Here is a 23,146-nt window from a genome sequence, read left to right as displayed (position 1 = left end):
ACATGATTACGATTTTTACTTTCTGGGCGGTTGTTTGGGTGTGGTGACCAGCTAAGCTTTCGATGAACTACACCAATCGTTTTTTGAACTAACATGATCCATAGAATTTTTCCTTCGAAAGTTTCATATTACTATCAGTGTTGCTTGAAAGTGACACTATCTTAATTTTTTTGGAATACGTTCTTGTTAAAAAATATTGAAAGTAAAATTTAATCCATATCAGGTTTTCTATACACCAACATGAAATTGAAACATGGCCGCTTTCACTAAAGATGTGAGTAACGCAGTTTGGCATGCATTTGATGCTTTAGATGATCACAGAAATGGAAGAGTTATGAAATCACGACTCAAGGTGAATTGTATTTATATATTAATTTTAAGCTGTAATAACTTATAGTAATAGAAGTTAGAAAAGTTACTGCTTTGAATTAACTAACTGACCATAGCATAGTACTAGATCTATAGTTGTATAAGTTATAACATAAATATGAGAGAGAATGAGATGAGTCACCTAATTATAGGCCTAGGCCTATTAGTATTACTATTACTTAGTTTACTGGAAGTCGTGTACTTTTAAGTGAAATATCTTACTATTACCAATAGTAATACCAGGAAGTATTGCTATGATTATGAATGAAATGAAACCAGGGTCTTGGATGACCCACTGTATATGAGAACCAAATGACATGCGATGTATTTTACAGCTGAAGAGTCAAGTTTCATTTTGTGTCATGTTATTATCGTATAATAATAAATTTACATTAATTAGTTGATTGATCATTTGTACAAGTAAAATGCTTCTAGGCTTCTGGCTCTATAGTTATAATATTAAAATTTGCAGTTTCATTTTGTTATTAAACATCGTGATACAATTGCATTTTACTTTTATTTATTTATTATGAATTTCCTGCACCCTTTTTAACCAAGTGCACATACATAAAGCTTTTAATTGAAGGTAGTGTTATTGAGAGGTAGCTACATGTAATTATTATTATATACACGATGGCTAGATACTTGGCAGCCAGGAACAATTTTTCAAACACTAAATACCCAGCAGTCCAAAAATTTGAATATTGACGAACTATGGTCACCTCTCACTTGACTTAGAGAATGAGTAATAATAAATTATGTGACTGGTTTATCTTCAAGCCTGATGAAATGATCTAAGTGAAACATTCCCTGGAAAAAACAAATATTGATCTTCATTCTTGTTTAGTGTATGTTGATGTATGTGTTTGAAATACTAGATACCCAGCAGTACATAATTTTTTGACCATGAATACTGATAAGCTTTCATATATGATAATTAATATTATATATATATGTATATATATACACATATAATTTATGATAGATTTTTTGAAATTATTATTATTGTTGTTGTTATTATTAATTATTATCATTATTATTATTGTTGTTGTTTTGGCTCATAAATATTCAAACTTTTGGACTGTAGGGTATTTAGTATTTAAAAGATTGTTCCCAGCCAACAGGTATCTGGCTATTGTGTATTATATGTGCTGTAATTTTAATGATAAACTAATATGAAAGGAGATAAAAAAGTGTAAACAGTTTGTTTATATAGTAAATGTTATGTCATTTGGTAAGTGGATGATTGAGTGATGGTCTAATGTAATTTGTACTCTGAAAATTTATTAGACTTTTTTCAGATCAGTTTCCTAAATGTTTATTACATTTTAGTGGTACACTTTATGATGACATTTAAAGTTAACACATGTAATGTACAAGTGTAGTACAGCATTATGATGTTATTATGTGGAAACTGCTATTATAAACTTATCAGATTTTGTTTTTATTAAGTGCGTAGTTAGATGCCATGTAACTTGCTTTTATAACTATTAAAGCATAATTAACAAGCAAATAGAATGAATTTTGTTCTTAATTAGCTAAGTTGTAGTATATAATTTTCAATTTTGGCATATCTTTGATGAAGGTTTTGTAATCTAATAATGCATATTTTTTGTGTGATTTACTATGTATGTTAATAATATATGGACAACAAGGCTTGTTTTCTAATACATTAAGTCTCCTGACAAAATTATCAGACAATTTGGAGTGGAGAGTAAAATAACTTTGGCTTTGCTTGCTGTTTCAATGGCTCAAATGGTAATGGCTAGTTTAAGTATTTTTAAGCTTGGAGTCCTGGGTTCAAGTCCAAGTCTGAAAATCAATTTTTACCTTCTGTTACATTCCTTCAAAATCATTGAATTTGATATCTGTAGTAAAATAAGTGGTGGATGGAATTTTTAGATGACACTGACAACTTTTGAGTTTAAAAGCATGCTTTGTTCAGAGAATCAAGCTTTGTAATAGTTAAGATTAAGCTTAGCTTGATATAGTTATAGGTTCTAAGTAACTTGTATAGCAGAGCCCTGTTTATCTTTTCTTTTTGATGACATATAGGATAATTCAAGTGAAAAGTATTCAGACTGAACTTGGTAGCTGTACTTTCATGTTAAATTTGGTAAAATAGAAAACTGAATATTTGGTCTCCTAGGTTGTTCTTTCATGTCATAGTATCTTGAGAACAATTAGAGAGTGGAAGAAGTCTTGGTTTGTCTAGGACATGCACATTTTTTGGAACCTATTCAGTCATGAACTTTTTAACACAAGCTACACCTATGAGATTATACCTCCCAATACTTTTGGCAAGGAAGTGTGAAACTTAATTAACTTATTCAAATTATATAATGAAATCAGGATTTTTACTGATAAGGATACTGATGCAATAGCTCAATTTTAACTATATTTATTGGGATTGTGTCCAATCAAGTAGTGAGGGAGGGAAGCTTCTGGAAGGGATTTTAAATGGTCAAAAACCAACCAGAGTGGGTGCCCTTTTAGATTTATTGTGAATAACTAATAAGGATGTAGTTACAAAGAGGTGAAGTGGGAGAACATTCATGGAAGTTATCATTCATTAATTATATTTCAGGTTGAGGTTTTAAAAAATTCTGTTTTAGTTCCTGATTTTCAGAAAGCCAATTCTGAGGCCATGAGACAATATTTATTATAAGTGAATTAGGGTAAAAAGTTAGAAGGTAATTTGGGAATTGTTTTTACAAATTAAGTAGATGTGCCCATGGTGAAAGTCTACAAGTAAAAGTGAACTTCAGTCCATAATGGGCTATCTTTTTCAAGCTCTTGTAATGCACATTAAATGTTTTACCATAAAAGTAATGCAAATTATTTTAAGGAGACTGCACCCCTACATATTTTTTCTCTTGAAAATGCAGAAAACATGCACAAATTCCAAAACATACATACCTACACTAACACTAATAGCTATTTCTCAATCTTCATCTTTGCCATCTAACACTGTGTTCACTTGCTCCAGTCTTTATATACCTCACTTGACTGCCTTCAGCAATATGTAATTTGCAAAACTTTATGCTGGCCCTCACACACAAGCATTCAAACTGATGTTTTGCAATTTAAATTTTCCTAGTTGTCGCTTTCTAATAATCAGGAATTCTTTGTTTTGTTATCCAGAGATATACTTCATTGAATTTGTTTTTCCTACATATATATGAAAGAAAAATGAATTCCCGTGTAAAGGTTTCAAGCACGGAGGCTACTCAGCCTTCATCTGTTCCTCCTCTGTTACCTAGTGTTGGTTAGCAGTCAGGGGGGGACACTATCCGTGGCCTGATTCATGGCAAGATAGAGTCCTTCATGCGACCCGGGTGTATCTCTCCAGAAGGTGCCTATTTAAATTACATTCTGAAATGGGATATTCTGGGGAGAATTTAGACTCCCTGTTTCCTGCTCCTTCTTTCACTAGAGCTTCTTCCACTGAGGACTCATCTGATCAGCCACCTTTTCTGCAGTTAGTTACACATGTTTGTGAAGTTTTGGAGTTGCAACCAGTTACTTTTGAGTCTACCCCTTTTTTGTTGTCCGATCATTCTCAAAAGGATTACTTAGTTTTCCTCCTTCTCCTGATGTTGCTGTGCATGCAGGGAGGTTTTTAACATAATTACATGAGGGTATCGCTCTGCCTTCCCTCCCTCGTTTATCTGAACAACATGCCCTGACATATCATAGTCAGGATGATATATGTATATATATATTTGGACACTCAAAGGTTGGATCTATGGGGTGCCAGGCATGCACCTGTTATCTCCCTTAACAGGTTGCAATTTTTGTGGATTTGTTTGACTCTTAATACTGTTTTAAGATGCTCTCTTCCCTTCAACTTTTGTCTGAAGCATATCACCGATCGCCTCAACACTTTGATGATGACCTGGGCCATTTACTTGTCACTACTATGATATGTTTGTTCTCTTCAAGACTTGCCTTGGTGTCGTGGTTGGTCTGTTGCTGGGACTTGTATTTTTTAGAGGGTATTCACTTACCTTCTTCTGCCCTTTGAGATTCATGGGAAGTGCTTTTTCTTTAGCCTTATTTATTTGCTGGAGTCCATAATCTTTAGAGGCCAGAGTTGATACAGCACGTTTGCAGTCTTTATCATTTTTGGCTCTTGACTCTATTTTACTTCCACTGGTACTTCTGCGGGTTCATCCCTTTGTGTCTCTAGGCCCCCTCCTTCCACTCCTCGTTCATTGGTTCTCTTAATTGTTTCCATCCTTATTCTTGAAAGATATTTTGTGGGCCAATATGTGGATTTCTCCAGACACATTCATATCTCATTACCTTCACGATCTGGCAGTTTCCTCTACAAAGGAACTTCATCTTCCCCCTGTGGCTGTGTTGACTATCTCTACTAGATTTTAACAGGGTGGTGAGTAACGTGTTATATGACTTATTGTTGTTGTTCTGAGTTATTGTTCTTTTCTCTTCTAGGGTCCCTATTGATTTCTTTTGTATCTCACTCAGTGGTGAGTGTTGACCAGTTGGGTATGCTTGTATTTAAATTCCACACTAGCAACCTTTATTTTGGTTCCTGGTTACAATGGGCTCTGTTGAGATGAGGCATTCCATAAGAGCATCTGGACGCAATTCTGGATGGTGATATAATATTACAATATTTCTAATGGACTGCTATTCCTGGACTATCATAAGTAAAGCGAAAGGGGATCAGCAGTCCCTGCTGATCTTTTAATGCTGAATCAGTCAAAATCAGTTTGCTTTTACAAATTAGGGAACGTGATTCACCTGTTGCACTGTCTCCGGAGACCTGTTCCTCAGGACTCCCAATGCTTATGTCCCCCCCCCTTACTTCTACTAGTGAAGCTTGGGAGTCCTTACCACACCCAGTTCCCAGTCGCTGGGGTGGTGGACAGAGGATTTACCTTCAGTGTTGAGTTTTCTCCACTCTTGGAGAAGAGGACAAAGTTTGGGATCCTCCTACCTGGGTCCCTGGAAGTTTGTTCACAGATGTCGGTAGGAGCAGGACCAACATATGCGGGAGCCTACTTGTGAAACCAGTCCATATGTGATGCTTAGCTATCCGGTGTAGGGGTGCTCAGACCCTCTTATGAACACTGTCAGGTCTTATGTTGTTCATGCAGGGGATCCACTATCTCCTCATAAATCCGAACAAGATGCAGTCCCATCTTTGGTCCTTGGTGGGACAGTGGTGGGTAAGCAGAATTCTCCTTGCCCACTTGGTGGGGCAGTAAAAAAAACTGTTTGTAAACCCAGAAGAGATGAGTTCTGGACTTTGGTAGAGTATGGCATATGATCCCATCAATCTAGACCTGGGATGTTGCCTTTTGGACTTCTTCAAGTTGATCAGAAAGATTCTCCATTGTGGTGTTGCTTTCTTTCTTTCATAAATCTGGGGGTTCAAAACGCATCATTCTGTGGTTACTGGTAGGGATCCTATCACAAAGATGTATATATCTGTGGTCCAACTGCCCTGGCCACCAATGTAGGATATGGATACCATGACCTCTTAAATCCAACCCGAGTTTTGGAACCTCAGCTGTTTGGTCAAGGCTGGACCATCATACTTGTATTATATTCCACTCTTTTCAATTTTCTGTAGTTCTGGGTGAAGAGCATACCTATTCTGGTTGTAGTGCAGTGTTCCCCACTTTAATACCACTTCTCCTGGTACATATTTGTTCTCTGCAGATACTTTCTGTACAATCTCTGTCCTCACTAGCCCCTCCAATTTCTCAATGTGGGATTCTAGCTATTAGTGTCAGTGAAGGTATGTATGTTTTCGAAGTTATCATTTGCATAAACTGAAAATTGATTTCCAACCATACTTACTTCCGCTGACACTCTCCCTTCCTTCCTCCCAACTAAGAGTCAGTGTTAGTGACCGGAATGTGGTAAGTCTCGTAAAATGATTTTTTTTGTCTGCATACAGTGCTTATGTACAGTACCTGCATAGAGGGTGTGTAAAGGCTGGCGTAAAGTTTTGCAAATTAGATATTGCCGAGGGCAGTCAAGTGGGATATATAAAGACTGGAGCAAGCAAACACAATGTTATATGGCAAAGATGAAGATCGAGAAATAGCTATTAGTGTCAGCAGAGGTAAGTATGTTTGGAAATACATTTTCAGTTTAGGAAAATGACAACTTTCCTAAAAATGAGCAAAATTTAAATAGAGTTCATTCTTCAACAAAATTGTTGTAAGGCAGGGGAAGTGGATTGGAAGTGAGGATGTGTAGCAATCAAGTTGAGAAACTTAGAAATGTCAAAGCAGTTGCATCACTTCTTGTTCAAAGCAGCCCATTTCACAGTAGAGATGTAGTCAAGATTTCTACTGTCTGAATTTGGTACATTTAGTGCATTAAATTAATAATAATTTTAAATTTTGCCTCTACAGAAAACTGTATTCTACATCAAGAGGTATGAAATATCAGAAAAAATATTTTAATTATGAAATAATTCTCTAATCCAGGCTTAAGCACTTATTGTAACCGTAGTATAAACTAGAAGTTAAAGGGTGGGAATCAGAAAAGAGTGGGAAACTTAAACAGCAGCAATATCTTTATTCTCTGCATTGTAGCTGATTATTTTATTACTGTATATTTTGGTTATTATGGAAAAACAAGTCAAAATGATGAAAATTTTATTTACAATCTTTGACTCGTAGAATTTTGTTCCGGCATGAGTTGTTCAAACTCAGCTATTTACAATAGCTACTGCAGTAACTATATAGGGGTTATTGTATAAAATATTTTTATATTTCAATATAAAGTTTAATATGAATTTGGTTTGCTTTTGTATACTAAATAAACATGTCAAGTTTGGTCTGGATTGGTCAACTCATTTAGGAGGAGATGCATCCACTGAAAGACAGTTTTCCTTGATATTGGATAGTTACCACATCAGTATGGCTTAATATATATATATATATGTATATAGCATATATGTGAAGAACATGTGTATTCCAGTTTTTATACTCAGCTCTGCCTTGCTTTTTTAGCCAAGGATGGATAAATTGCTTTAATTCAAGGTACTTATTCTTAAACAGTTAACATGGAAGATAAAACACATTTAGCTAACTATGAATATAAAGGAGGAAATCAAGGAAAAATGTCATAAGTTTAAAAGTTTAAATTGACATATAAAATACAGGTAACAAGGTTTTTGGAGGAATACAAGATGGTTGAGCTTTGAAGTTTTTGTCTCATCTGCCTTTACAAGAGAATATGATAGCAATATTAAAGATCCTGAGCATTTTTTGGGAAATATTGAAATTAACATAAACATCTATTCATTAATCTCTTCTTGATAAGTAGAAAGACTGAGTGGTTAGAAATAAAAGTACCTAGATCAGACAATGTTTTCCAAATTTTAAAGAGGATCGAAGCTCAGATATGTGAACCTCATGTTTTTTGGTAGCCCAGTAGATAGAGGGCAGGTGCACAAGGATTAGAGAGTTTATAATGTTACTTCTATTTTTAAAGGGTGTGATGATATTTTCCCTGGAAATTAAAAGCTCATTTGTCTTATTTCTGTAATGGAAAAAATTCTAGAGTCTGATAAAAGTAGCCTTATAAAATCATTTAATGAAATAGGAGAAATGAAAGAGAGCAAACATGGATTCATTAAAAGGAAATCTTGTCTTTCCAAATCTGTTAACTTTTTTTGTGGAAGTTGTTTATCTGGATGATAGAAAGGATGGACTTAGTGTATTGAATTTTTCAAAAATATTTTTAATGTACTACACTAAAGATTAGCTATGAAAACCATGTCTTTAGTGGTTACGTAAAGACTATTCAATTCACAGTAAGGTGACCAAGTGACTGAAATCAGAAAGTTGTTATTAATGGAGTCCATTCAAAGAGAACCTGGTGCGCCTCAGGGTATCAGTGTTGAGCCTCTGCTTTTTATTATTTAAATTAATGATACTGATAGGGTCATAATTACTGAATTAAGAAAATTTGCTGATGACATTAAACTGTTGAGTATTTCTAATTGTACGAAAATATTTAGGCACTACAAAATGACGTAGTTCAAATGATAAGTTGGATAAGTAGTTGGCAAATGACTTTTAACTACAGTGAATACAAGATAATATGTTTGAGTTCTTATAATTTGCATCACATGTTTAATATAGATGGGAATTCACTCAGTAGTATCATTACAGGAAAAGACATTGTGCTAGATAAGTAACTCAAACAATTGGAAGAGTGTTACTAGAAGTAAAACTAATAGAATTTTGGGATTTATTTATAGACATTTATTACAAGAGGTAATTATTTATCTCTGTACAAATCACTAGATACTTCTGTATCTAAGCTGGGATATTGACTTATTGGAGAATTCAGAGAAGGGCTGTTATTGTTAAGATGGTTCTGGGATGAGAGTGAGTTAAGATTTTTTGTTTTTTTTTTAGAGAAAGAAAGGGTGAGAGATGATTTTATTGAAGTTTACAAGGTTATCTGGGAAATTGATAGAATAAGGGCCTTTGATTATTTTGTGCTGTATCTGAAGGCAGTAGGAGAGGATAGAACTTTAAGAGTTGGAAAAGATAGGCTAGGCTTCAGTTAAGACAGTTTTATTTCTTAATAGAGTGATTAATGTATAAAATAAGTAACCATCAACAGTAGGGGGAATAGATGTTTTCCTGAAAAATAAATTTTAACATTTATCAGGAGTTAGTGTACAGCCTTGAAGGACCAAATGTTATTTGTTGTCTGTTATGTTTTTGTTTTTTCTTGTTAAGCATATATTTTTTGGGTTCCTGTTACATTATATATGTTGTACAAGCTACTTGTTAAGAAAACTTCCACCAAAATGTTGAATGCTAAGTTACAGAAAGTTATACTGTGTAAAGTAATATAGAGAATACATTATAACACAACAATAAGTGGTGTAATTTTTCTGCATGTGATGATAATAGGTACAGAGAATAGATTGAACACAAGGGTTATTGTAAGAGTCCATGAGTGAAAGCAAAGAAGAATATTATAATACATAAGTTTAATTTAAGAACTTACCAATTTATAAACAAAGTGACATTTACGTACCTTTGATTGTAAACACTAAGTAGTTTGTATTACATTCTTTAAGTAACTAAATTATGCTGGTTTTGAAAAGAAAAGAGAAATTGTGAGACTATAGCAAGTTTTATTTTAATTTACTAAGAATATGAGTAGAAATGTAATTGTTGATTATAGGCTCTAAAGTTAGGTTTGATTTTATGAAATAACCATTTCAAAGTAGAAATTGCTCATATTGAATATTATTCCATGATTTTATTAGGCATATAAAAGGTTTCAGGTGTTCTAAGTGTGTGTGTTTTTAATTACTTGGAGATGCAAGTCAAGCATGTGATGTGATTGATTGCTGTGTTTAACACATGTAATTACGAGATCTTTTCTTAAGAAGTGAAACATTTGGTTTTAGCTTTCTTGTCAAAGAACACATACAGTTTGAAGATTTTTTTAAGATTTTGGGACAGGAAATAGTTGTCATAAATGCAGTATCATGTTTTATAATTAACTGCACAACTGTATCATTTATTTGTTTTTTTATAAATGATTTTCTACCATTGTAGTGAAAATACAATACACATGTAAGCACTTATTTTTGTAATTGTCTTGCATAATAATTCATGTTTGTTTTTTAGATGTTACTTAACTGTTCTTATTGCTAAAACTAGGACCACATATTGTAGTAAAATTAATCTTGTTAGCAGACATTGTTTAAGCTCAGGCTTGAATTTTTTTTACAGACTAGAAAATGATTTTTTTATTCAGTATATGGTGATTTCTTCTTTTTAACATGCTGAAAACAGGGTACAGTTTTTTGAGTATCATTCTTAAGAAGATCTCTGCATGAGATTTACAATGAAATGTATTTATATTGGTTTCTTATTAATTAACTGATATTGCCGTTTTTTAATTTTATTCTGCAGCTAAACATGATTTAGAATTATAAGTAGATTTAAAACAGTAATGAGAGCATACTGTTAAATTTAGTAGCTTATAGTTGAACAGATGTTAACAACTGGAGGGAGCTGAACACAGGAAGTTGATCTCATTGGCTTTCATGAAAGCTGGTGACATGACAACAATTTCCTGTAAGAGATCTTGAAGCTGGTGACATCTGTTGTTTTTGTAAAGAAACAATATGCTGTAGAATCCTGCATCTGCACTTTTAACCTTGTCTAGTGGCTGATAAACACGTGTAAAATACATGTACATAGACTTCGGTAATGAATTGAGTACGGTATTTGAATAACTTTGTAGGCTTGGTTCTTTATTGTTGTACACACAGACTTGGGGTTCCCAACAGAATATTTTCTCAAAGTTAATATGTAAATGAGAAACTCTAAAAATGTAAAAATCATGTAAAAATCTTTTTTTTTTTTCTTGCTCATTCTTTTCATTAGTTTTGGCATTGCGGGTTTGAAAAAATTAAATAACTTACTTTAAATCATGATTACAAAACAGACTTGACAGAAATAAAGGTTGAAAATGGAGATAATCTAGATTTTAAACAGGATTAGTCAAAATTGATAGTTGTGTTAATTGTAATAGGGATTGACCAATTTTAAATAAAGATACATTGAAAACCGGACTTCCTGCAAGTGGATAACAGTTGCTTTACTTTCTTTTTCATACCTGTGGTCAAGTAACTTTTTTTTTTATACATGTAGATTTTGACAGTAGTTGTGTTTTACTTGGATTTCATACATTAAAAACATGATTTAGATAGAGCTGCAGTGATGAAGGTAAAATACACATATATTACTTGATAATCATTATCAAGTTAACAACATAATGAAGTCATTTATGTAATTTTTTCTTCAGAATAACTAACTTGTTTTAAACAATCTACTTATAAGAAATAAATTTTATGGTTAAAAACCTTGAATCTTTTGTTTCAGGTTCTCACGGCAAGTTTAGGGACCTTGTTGGGATGTCAGAATGTAGAAAAAGGCCTTCAAGAACATCGAAGTACCCAGGATCTGTGTTTTGATGATTTTTTGTTTTATCTTCAAAAGGAACTTTTTTCCTTTCTCCTTGGATCAGTAGATTATAAAACTCTTCAACGCTATCATGATCAAATAGAAGAAGTGTGTTGGCTTGTGTGTAAAAAAAAGTTTTTGCGACGAGATTATGTTGCTTTCCCAGACAATTGTGTCTTTCAATTTTTTCGAGTGTTTTGTTTGCTTGGGGAACTACATCAAGAACCCAAAAAGCCTGTAGAAGTTTTATTGGCAGCAGAAGAGGTGGAACATGTGGCAATGATGTTTAATCATGCATTGGGTCAGAATTGGGATTCTGCTGACTTTCAAGGAATAGCAGAAGTGATTCCACTTTTCAGGTTTCAAGTGTTTATTGCATTGCTTGAATCACGTTACACACAAAGTGTTGAAGTGAAGGGTTTAATTGAAGCTACCAAGGAAGTGTTTGACATTTTTGTCAATGATGTTCTGAGAAAGGTAATTATTCTTAAGCTTTACATTTACCAAAAACACAAAAAAATAGTGAAAATACTCATAAGATACTTTACAAACGTATTTAAAATTTATTTGTTCAAAACTTGACTTTTTGTTTTCTAAAGAAAAGCTATTTTACTTGCAGGGGTCACTTCGAAAAAGAATAGCTCGCTTAGGAATTTGGCGAGAACTGTGGTTTGTGCTCCAGCCTCATACTCTCACGTACTACAGTAATAAGGAAGAAGGAGATAAAAGAGGTGAAATGCAGCTCACAACGAAGTCAAGAGTTGAGGTAGGCAAGTTTTTTCATATATTATTAAATTATTTGAAGCAGAACCAAATCCAGTGATCTTGTGAATTTGAAGAGCATCCTAGTTGCATTCAAGTTTTATATGTAAGTGGGGTATTAAACTGGACCTACCAAAATTATCTTTTATTTCAAAGAATTATTACTTTGATTATTTAAGACTATTTAGTGGTTGATCTTCTTTTGGGTTTGAAGATAATACCTGAAGAAGGTTTGTGACTAAATATAGGGTGAAGCAATAAAAAAAGTTTAGAATAAAATTGTAATGGGACACAATTGTTACTAAGTGGTTAAGTGCCAGCATAAACACTGGTAAGAGAGCCAGAAACAATCACAAAGTTTACACCATTTAAGATGCATCTGATCACATATTCCCAACATCAAAATACACAAATATTTTAATGTAAAACATCAGAATTTTAGATTTTATCCTTTATTATCTACTAACTGTAGTAACATTTTAATGTTTTGTACAATGCATATGGGATGAGTTTAAGATTCTTGCTGGTAAACGCCTAGTGTGTTATGTATCTCCTGATGGTTATAACTTGTAAATAGATTTAATTACCTCTATTTATTATTTAGAGCTTTTATAATTATTTTGTAAGTGGTTATTTAGAATATTTGTGCAGTGTTTATAGCTTTTTATTATTTCATTAAAACCATGTAATACAAATTTCTCTTTTGAACATGGTTGATAAAGACTCTACCTTCATCACCAAGTGGTAAAGGATTCAGGTTTTCAGTCATGAGTGGTGACAAAATTCTTGATCTTTCAGCACCAGATCACAAAAACAAGTTACAGTGGATCATAGGTAAGACCAAAAAGTGTTCAGATGCATTACAAGTTAAGATCATAAAAGTGTATTATGTTGGAATGTTAGTATGACCAGAAACAAGGAAGTGTTCAGCTGATTTATACAGAGGTTGAGTACATTATATTAAAATTATTTTTTGAACTTCACCATGTCATTACAATCCATCTCATCACATTCAGTCATGCTCTGTCCGATGACACCATGCATCTTGATAATAACCCTGCAGTGTAGTTTCCATTTCAAAAGGCTTCATTGTAAAGTTGTCATATCCAAAGCACACCACCACCACCTGCTTGTCTTCCATAGGCCATCTACTGTATGAGGACAATGGTTTCCCAGTGCCATTTCAACAGTGTGATTGCATCTGGTGACTTGACTGGCATGTCTTTGTATGGAATAGCATGAATACCTATTTCATTTTCTAGCTGCTTGAGGTATGTGATGGTTAAATACATATATATCGTGGAAGCATCTTGTGTACCTGTGGCTTGTATCCTTTTTTTTTTTTTATAGAGATCTGTTTTTATTATGATGTTGCCCTTACTCTTGCATGGTGCACATACATGACTTTCACCACTGATCTTTGTGTTTGTGGATTCTCACCTGTTACAAGACACCATACTTTACATTCTGCAGCTGTGGTATGATTTATTTGTTTCATGTCTCTTTCTAGATGTTCCTGATGTTCCAAATTATTCCAATTTCCATTTTTTTTCAATTCCCAATCTGAACACATCTCTATAGTCTGAGTGTATGAATGCTTTGCATTTAAAAGGCTGTTACATATTCTTCTCAAAAGAACCCAGTTTTCAGTGCCATCACACTACCTACAAATGCAAAACGATGTCAAAATGTAGTTCTGATACACATCATTCACCGAGACTTTATATCAGCTGTGGTTGTCACATATTTTGCAAATTTACATATTCAAAATCATTTCAATATAATGTTCCCAATCTCTATATGATATCACAAGAGAATTTTTCTGAATAGATAAAATCATAAAATAGTATGTGGTTAGCTGCATTAGGCATAGAATTGGAAAATGATAAATGAGATCATTACATAGTGTCTTGCTGCTCTTGCCATGTATTTAGTGTTAATATTTTCTGAAAATGAATAAGCAAACATTGTAATTATAAACTAATTAAAATTTAAAATGAAACAGACACCACATTAATATTAATTTAATCAGGTATGTTAAATCTAATATTACTTAGTACAGTATAATATGAGAGGCTGATAAGTAAAGTTGAAAATAAGATTAATAACTATTGTGTTTGTAATTATTTGTTCAATGATTTTCTTATTGCTATAAAACTTTGGAGCTGAAACAGACAAGAATAACCACAACTTTTTAGGTTTATTACAGCATTATGGTAATGTAAACATTTGCAGCGATATTATTACTGCCTTAGTATATATATATTCTTTAAGAACTTCATGTGAAGCTTGATTGTGGAATTCAGTGATATAACCCTAGCTTCTGGATTGGTTGAAAGCTCTTTGTCGCGAGTTTCAGGGTATTTCCATGCTTCAATACCATTTATAGTATTTGGTACTGAACGTGCTGAGTTTGCAAACATTATTATAGCTTTAAACAGTGAAGCATTTTATGTAAGACTACACAAAAACTAAACCCTTTCTAATATTCCTAGGTTTTTTCATTCACACAGTGAAAATACTTAGCCAAATTTCATGAAACTTAGTACAAACTTTCTAAGTAATATCTAGTTTCTGCATAAAATACATACAAGTTGATTTAATATTTCTGTCATTTTCAATGTTTGAAACTTACAAATGTTGTAGTGAAGTGCTATTTGAAAGAACATTAAAAATATTTCCTTTCATTTCAGAATTTCAGTTTTTAAATATTGATCAGAAAGTTTCATTGTACACACACACACACATATATTCAGTCAGTTTTAACTTGTTTGATATTCATAAAGATGTTTCTTTTGATATTTTGTCAATTAAACCATTTACCACTTTTGACTAGAAATCATAAGCACAGCAATAACTGATAAAGATGTAATTAATTATACTTTATAGAATTAGACTAGTGTATAATAATAGTATTTCCAATACAATATTTTACCTCCAAAATAGCTTTTCATGACTATCACTGCCCTCTATAAGGGCAAACTTTCAGTGCACACCACTAGACTTCCACCTCTCACTTCTACATATCCACATGTAGCAGCTCTCTACCTATAGAAGTTCGACACCACTCCTATCGTAACCAGTGCCCTCTTCACATCTGCATTTGTTAATCGCTTCTCGATTGGCAGTAGTACTGTACAGACACAGATGTGCTGGTTTTTGCTCCCAGATTTGTCAACATTTTCCATTATACTACTGACTTAGTTTTTCTTTACTATTTATTTAAATTTTTGCATTCTCGTATTGTAAAAGGTTGAATTTTTTTTTCAAACTTTTCTTACATTTTCAGGGGCCTTTTGCTATTGTATTGTGGATCCCACTTTGTGATAAGTGGTGCCTGACCAGGTATACTTTTTTTTTCTTTTGAAAATTGCATTGTCCATCCTGTGACCATGCTTGATGTCAATTATGTTGTAGCCCTTCCCACCACAACCCTGATGTACAATTCCAGATGCTGCCATGTTTTGGTTGTATGTCTCCATTTTATTGTTATCTATGACTAAACAGTTATGTTGCAGGTTTTGGTTATGCACATCGTAGAGATGGGGTGTTCCATAAGACTCCTAGTAGATCTCTCTACTGGTTTTTGCTTCATAAATATGTTTGTCCTGGACTGTACACTCATGGACTAACATGAGCATAGCAGACATAGATTACCCATCTTTGATGCTTCATGGCATTGAGACTTTTCCTACCATAGACCTAATGTAGAATTCCAGATACCACCAGGTTTTGGTTGATTGACTCCGTCAACATGGTAGCTCTGTTTTTCAAAATAGTGTATTGCAATCCCTTGTTGCACTGTCTCTGGTGATGCAGTCCTCTTGACTCTTTTCTTCTAATCGAGTATGGGTGTCCTTACCACTTACCAGTTCCTAGTTACTGTGGTGGTGAAAAATGGAGGTCTGTCCACCTGAGTGATGAATCATACCATTCAGTTAAGAGTAGGGCAGTCACATTCTGCAGGTGTTACTGGTATATTGTACTTCCTACTGAAGACTTGATGTACAATTCCAGATGCTGCCAGTTTTTGGTTGTAGCACTATGCTGTATTCCTGTATATATGTATCTGACTGATTGTTTTTCCTACAGTGGCATTCCTCTTTCCTACCATCCTCCGGATGTATATTTGTAGTGGGTCTGGTTTTGGTTGAAGATGGCCCGGTCATGATTGGTATCATGTGTAGATGGTGTGATGCCCTTTCTACCACAGATCTGATGTACAATTCCAGATGCTTCCAGGTTTTGCGTTGGAGATGCACCCCATTTTTGCGGTCCCTCTTCCTACCAACTGCTGTATATCAGTTCCTGGTGGTTCTGGTGTTGGTTGTAGCTAGATGCAGCATGTTTTCCTGCTTGTGTACAGCCAGATATCCTCCTCTTATCATGGACTAGATGTACCATACCCATTGCTGTCAGGTTTTGGACTAGAGATGTCACCCTGCCAGGGCTTTCTACCATCTGCTGGACACCAGTTCCTGGTGGATATTGTGTAGGAAATACATGCAAATGGAAATGGATTTTGGTACAGAAGCTCGTCCTCTCTACCAATTCCCATCTCGAGGTGAAAGAGGTAGGTGATCCTTTACCTACCACAGATCTGATGTACCATTCCAGATACCACCTGGTGCTGAATGAGGTTGAACTACTGCTAGGGTCTGTCATGTCCTAGCCATTCAACACCCAGGAGTCCCATTCGTTTGTCATACATATCCTGGGATTCTTTCATGTTTTTCTGCCTTTTATGTTTGTGACACTCTCATAAAAGAGCAAAGAGTATATCTGGATCAGATGTGGTGTGGTTTCCTGCTGAGGTGTGATGTTTTCTCTTTTAGTTCAACACCTCCTAGTCTCTATGGGTACTTCCTAAAGAGATATCCTTTTTTTTTATCAGCCCTCTATCAAAGCCATGTGGGATTCTAGCTATTTTGTGAGCGGAGGTAAGATATTGTATTGGAAGCTAGCATTTACATGCACTGAAATTTGTTTTCAATAGATACTTACCTCCTCTCACATTTCTCACCCAGTCTCTCCACTTTCGATGATATATGTTGTAGGTCATCTGCCAAACTTGGAGTGATTAACAAGTGCAGATGTGAAGAGGGAGGTGGTTATGCTAGGAGTAGTTTTGTGCTCCCATTGGTGGAAGCTGCTTCATGATCATTTGTATGTGCATATGCAGAAGTGGTAGGTAGAAGGCTAGTGACGTGCATTGTAAATTTGCTCCAATTGAGGACAATGCTAGTCGAGAAAAGCTATTTTTGTTAAAAATACATTTTCAGTGTAGAAAAATGCTAACTTCAACTACACTGTATTTGTCACATCCATTGCTGACAATGCCTTTGTCTTGTCATAGAAGAAAATTACTATAGCATTTTAAAAAAATGTGACACAAGGATATTATCAGTAACAAAAATACTTTATAAAGAAACATTTTGCATTAGAATCCTTTTTTCTCTGCTATGCTAGCTCAGGGTAGCTAGAATATTAATAAACCTTAGATTGATTCTACAACCATCTTATTTGCTCTATAGTGGCATTGATAAATTAGAACCTCTGCTATCTAGCCTTTTTTTAGCCATCTAGCTATAGCTATGTTAAAAGCCAAGCTTCATTAGTAAATGTTCAGGCCATGTGCTGTGGCATCATAAAAGATGGCAACCAATGCCTGGAGTGATAAAACCACTGACAGGAAAAGAAAATCAAGATATGAATATTTCCAAAGGATGATAGTTTCATAGCAAGTATAATCCTATACTTTCAGATGAGCATAAAATTTATAAAAAAAATTATGTTGGTTACAGGCAAGACCCTTTGGAGCTGTGCAGAAATAAACTTTTAAATATCTTTTTTAAATTTTTCCTTTGTAAAATACACTGAATAAATAAATAATGGTAAGATACCAATTTTAATATATTTTTGAGTAATAAATTGTGAAATAGAGTTAGAATTATATGTTTTATTTACTGATAAATCTTATGAAAATGACTGTTTTGTTATCTAATATGACTTTTTATATTTTTTTAGATACCATATACTTGTATTGATTTTAAATGACTTATGGTCAGATGTTTTATGCTACAAAAAAGTGTTTGTATGAAAAAAACTGTTTGGGTGATGACAGATTTATCTGTTGTAAAAGTAGCATGTAATTTTGCATTGAGTTTGATGTACATTAAATATTCTAGATTTTTAGTAGAAAATAACCTTTGGCAAAAATGATTCTTTCATAAAAAAAATACAAAATTTATATAATTCTTACTTAACATTCACATTGTATTATTTTCAGCTCTTCAAACTGCTTTTCAGTTTTCTCAGGCTTCTGAGTCTTACCAGCGCCACCTAGCTAACAAAAGAAAAAGTGACAGATTATTGGCTAAAGCCAGAAAGGAAGAAGAGGAAGCTAATCGACTTCAACAGCAACAGCAGCTGGAATACTTAACAAAAGTGAGAACTGATCTGTTATTTTTATACCACAGGCTGTTTCTGTATGAAGTTTACATGATTTGTTGATTAGCTCTGTGAAGATAACAAAGTAGTTAACCCTATCGTGATGGGTCACATGCCATCGTTTTTGTTGACTGGTATTCAAAATTTTATTGAACTACTATTTTATGAATCTACATCAATAAGTTTGGTATCAAATTGTAGATTATAATTCAAATTGTAGATTATAATTCAAATTTTAATATTATATTTTAGTTAATTTTTAAATTAAAAGTAAATATTGAAAAACACAGCTTAACATCAATTTTTGTGTGTCATGCAGCACTGGTTCAAATTAGATGTTTGTGATGTCAATATACAAAATCTACGGTTTCGTACGAATTAGGAACTCAAATTACCGATATTGACAAGCTAGTCTACAAAATAAGAACCTCTTATCTTCTCTATTTGCTAAGATATTGCTCATACTGAATCAATCACAATGGTCCCCCACCCACCTCTTTCCACTTTTAGAAACACTTCCTTATATACACTTACTTCTATATATGATATTAATAACCAATCAAAAGCTCAGAATGTCCTCACCTCTTTCCATTTGTGGAAACACTTCCTTATATACATTTACTTTTATATATGATATGAATAACCAATCAAAAGCTCAGAATGTCCCCTAGTGGTTTTCTCAGCCATTTTTACACAAGATTTCACATGATAAGGTAAACTATTAGTGAGCTCAATTTTATATTTTTTTAGACCCAAATTTCATAAGGCTTAGCAGCCTACGACAAGCAGCAAATGAGTACAACGGTTGTAACTAGAAGAGATATTTGTTTGCTTTACTTTTTTATTTACTATTCTATGTTTTAAGAAAAAATATGTTTAAGAACTTATTTGTAAATAGTATTAATGTATAATAATTGAAATGTGACTGTATTTTACAAAATACTAGTCCACTAAAATACAGCTAAGACAGGTCATTATGTAAAGACTGAAGGCTAGTTTTATATTATTGGATATGGTATCACAGGTGCACGTGTGTTATGTCATTGTAACTTCTATATTGTTAGCCAGGTATGGCTTGAAGGTCAGTATAATAAAAATAATAAATATATAAATGTATAAAGTTATGAGATTTAAGCTATTTAAACTAAACATTTATGTTATAATCTGTAGTCATTCTAGAATGAAATAAGCATAATTTAAATTTATTTCCTAATTTTTTATGGTGGTTACAAGGCCAATGAAATTAACAGACCCCATATCGTTAGGGTAGATAAAATAACAGAAAAGATATAAAGATTTACTGAAAACAAATGTTTGAAATGTATTTAGGAGGTTTTAGAGAATATACAAATAATATTTGAGATTTTTGGGACGAACAATAGTTTTTTTAGTTATAACATGAAAATCGTTTTGTACTTGGACTGGTAACGAAACAGACTCGATATTTTCACAAACAACTCTGTAATAAAAAAAACTTAATTAAAAAATATGATTTTTTTTTGTCTACGAAAGACTTGTAATCTTTAATAAAAGTCTACCAAATTTTGTGAACATACACTTACTGCATTAAAAGTTATAGTATAAATACTTAACTCGTGTATATTATACCAAACCTGTCACGAAAGGGTTAAAATGATATTTTTGTAAGCCTTTTTTTTTTTCTGATTTTGTTTTATATTTACCACTCATTTTCAATTTCTGTCCACTGGGGTAGTTCACATTTGGTTTCCTTACTAAACCATTCTTGGGTGTTGTTCTCTTAATTATTTGCTGTTATAACAGTTTTAATAAACTATCCATTTTATTTTTCATGCCAATGATATATGTTTTCTATTATAGATATAAAAGGATTAAAAATGTACCTAAACCACATTTTATATTTAACAAGTTATTTTTGAACTCTTGAGATAAAAAAACAAAACAAGGAAAAACAAACTGATTCCAAAATACATTATTATAGGGTTAGTAAGTAGAAAAACTATGCAGCCAACTTTCAAAATTAAATGAAATATAAGATTAATTTCTTCCAATATATGTGGAACTACTAAAACATTTAGAATTTGTAGGGAAACAAATATTGAGAAACATGATCAGAATTATTATTTTTTAGTTATTGGCAGTTCATTTATTTTTTATGATTTCTGTATTTTAGTGTATAATTTTTAGAATTGACTATAGGTTTTTCTTATTCTTTTTGAAAAATATATCTGATGTTCTAGGCTAGAATAGAAGCAGAAGAAGCAATACAGGCTGAAAGTCAGAGGAGACATATGCTTGAAGAAGAGCAGAGAAAACTAGAAAAACAGCTAGAAGAGGAACGCCAAGCTAAAAGAGATGAGGAAATTGTTCGGAACCTTCTGTCTAAGTGAGGAATTATTATTTATCAGTCTAATATATATATTTTTTATGCAAAAATTCTTTGAAACAATTTTTATATTTATATTTTGTAAGATTGAACAAAACTTCTAAGTTAGAAAATAGGATGAATAAAAAGGTGCAAACTGTCAGGGTTTTTATAAACTTTGAATTTAATGGATTAAAAATTCAAATTCAAATGACAAACCAATGTTTCTGTTGAATCAAAATATTTTTTGTGGAAGGTTTGACAAAAAACAAAGCAACATGCTTCTAAAATACAGTAGTTATAAAAGCCTTTTTTAGACTCTTGAGTGTTTAAACATTTCGTGTAATTATTTTATTTTTAACAAGAAGAAAGAATATGTTCTGTATTTTATTTTTATTTTGCATACACTTTTTATATTATGCAGTATCTTTTGAAAAAATAATTATTTTGCTGGTTTATAGATATGTTAAAAAGTAAAGGGTGTTTAGTTAAGGTATAGATAAATTCAGATAGTAGAGAGTGTTTAGTTAGTTTATAACTAAGAACAGAAAGTAGGGATGTTTAGTTAGGTTACAACTAAGAACAGAAAGTAGGAATGTTTAGTGAGGATATAAATAACTTCAAAAAGTGGGGTGTTTTTAATTGCACTGTAGATAAGATCAGAAAATAATGAATGTTTATCTGGCTTGTGAATAAGTTTACTTTGATAAATCTCTATGAGTGTAAACTGTTTAAACTGTTTAAAATTTGTTAGCTTTAAAATTAAGTGATATGACTTTTAATATATTTTGAAGGAGTCTAATGGAAGAATGGGAACATAGAGAAAGACTGGAAAGACTTAAGGCAGAGAAAGAGAAGCGTCTTGCTGAGGAGCAGAAACGACGATTAGAGTTAGAAACTTGGCAAAAAAAAAAGAGGATGAAAATGAACAGTTTGTTAAAAGATTAAGTAACTTGGAAACAGAAAAACTTGAGCTTCATTCTACATTACAGGTAATAAGAAAATGTTGTCCTTAACATATTAGCTTAGCTATAGTGGTACAAAAAAGTGAGTTAAATTGTAGGGGCTTTAGAAAACATGCTTAGAATCAGCTAGCACTCTACTCTGTTTCTTGCAATTATAATAAGAGAATTTAGCTTTATCAGAAAGAATTGTTCCTATGGCCATTATTTTTTTCCTTTTCATAAGTTTGTGAAAAAATATTACAGTACAATAATTCTACATACAATGATCAAAGTCTGTGTTCTGTTCTTTCTACACAATTGACAATGTAGTGGCAGTGCACTTATCTTCTGTCACATCTTCAGTTGTGAAAATGTAAAGAAAGAAAAGGACATTAACTTTGATTGTTGAATATGAGGTGCAGAACCTTGGGTTAACTTCTCAAAGTTTGTATACAGATATAATAATGAATCGGTAAGTTATATAAAATTTCTGACAGATTTTGTCCACCATAAATTCATCCAACAAGACATTCACAATAAAAAATTTGCTTAGTTAATTTTACCAGCGTACTCATATGAACCTGTAAAGAACCATATACTAAATAAATTCAGTTGTCAACTGTGATGTTGTATAATGCTGATTTTAAGGAATTCTGTGTTGTGATTACTGAGGCTTTTTACCATCAAAAATAAAATTGTTTATAAACAAATCAAATATATTATCTGTTCATGAAATCTTACATGAGGTACAAGAACTTCAGTAAGTTTGTTCTGATTGCTTGTCTTATAAGAAAGTGGAATTTAATGCTGGCTAAATAACAAAACAATCACTTTTGTGTTACAAACCACCAGTCATATAGAATTGATAATGATAAGCATGATGTTTGATGTGATTTTTTAATCATTTGCATTTTCTTATTTTTTCATGAAGCAGAGTAGACATTGATTGTTAAAGATTTTTGTTTCTTTTACACTATGCATGTTTTTGATTTTACCAAAGTTTTAATGTGATTTCATTTAAATCCGTCAGACTTTATTCTTTGAAATAGCATTCCATGTTTTTGATATTTAATACTTGATTTTTCTGAGAAAGCAGACAAAGACAAGGACAATGCAATGGCATAAAAGGTTCTATCTAGACCTTGTAACAGTTTAAATAAAACTGGTTTGGTAATAAATTTACAAATATAAATAATAAATATACTGACACAGTATGTGGAACCCCAGAGCCACTGGCTGGATTCCTGTTTTCCTATTAACTTGCATTAAGTCGTGGGAGG

At 32.7% G+C, this 23,146-nt stretch overlaps 1 protein-coding gene across 1 annotated transcript; it reads left to right on the top strand.

The window, feature by feature from the left end:
• On the top strand, nucleotides 1–22,967 carry LOC106459175 (switch-associated protein 70-like). Its single transcript, XM_022385598.1, is given in 8 exon segments — nucleotides 1–352; nucleotides 11,286–11,843; nucleotides 11,986–12,132; nucleotides 12,851–12,962; nucleotides 18,418–18,575; nucleotides 20,798–20,943; nucleotides 21,717–21,822; nucleotides 21,825–22,967. Coding segments are annotated over 8 exon segments (1,440 nt in total). The 5' UTR covers nucleotides 1–253; the 3' UTR covers nucleotides 21,939–22,967.
• Nucleotides 22,968–23,146: the final 179 nt, after the last annotated feature.

Source organism: Limulus polyphemus, unplaced genomic scaffold (assembly GCF_000517525.1).
Source record: "Limulus polyphemus unplaced genomic scaffold, Limulus_polyphemus-2.1.2 Scaffold571, whole genome shotgun sequence".
In the NCBI taxonomy this organism is placed as follows: Eukaryota; Metazoa; Arthropoda; class Merostomata; order Xiphosura; family Limulidae; genus Limulus; species Limulus polyphemus.
Note: the sequence above shows the minus strand (reverse complement) of the source record. Positions and strands in the feature narration are given on the sequence as shown.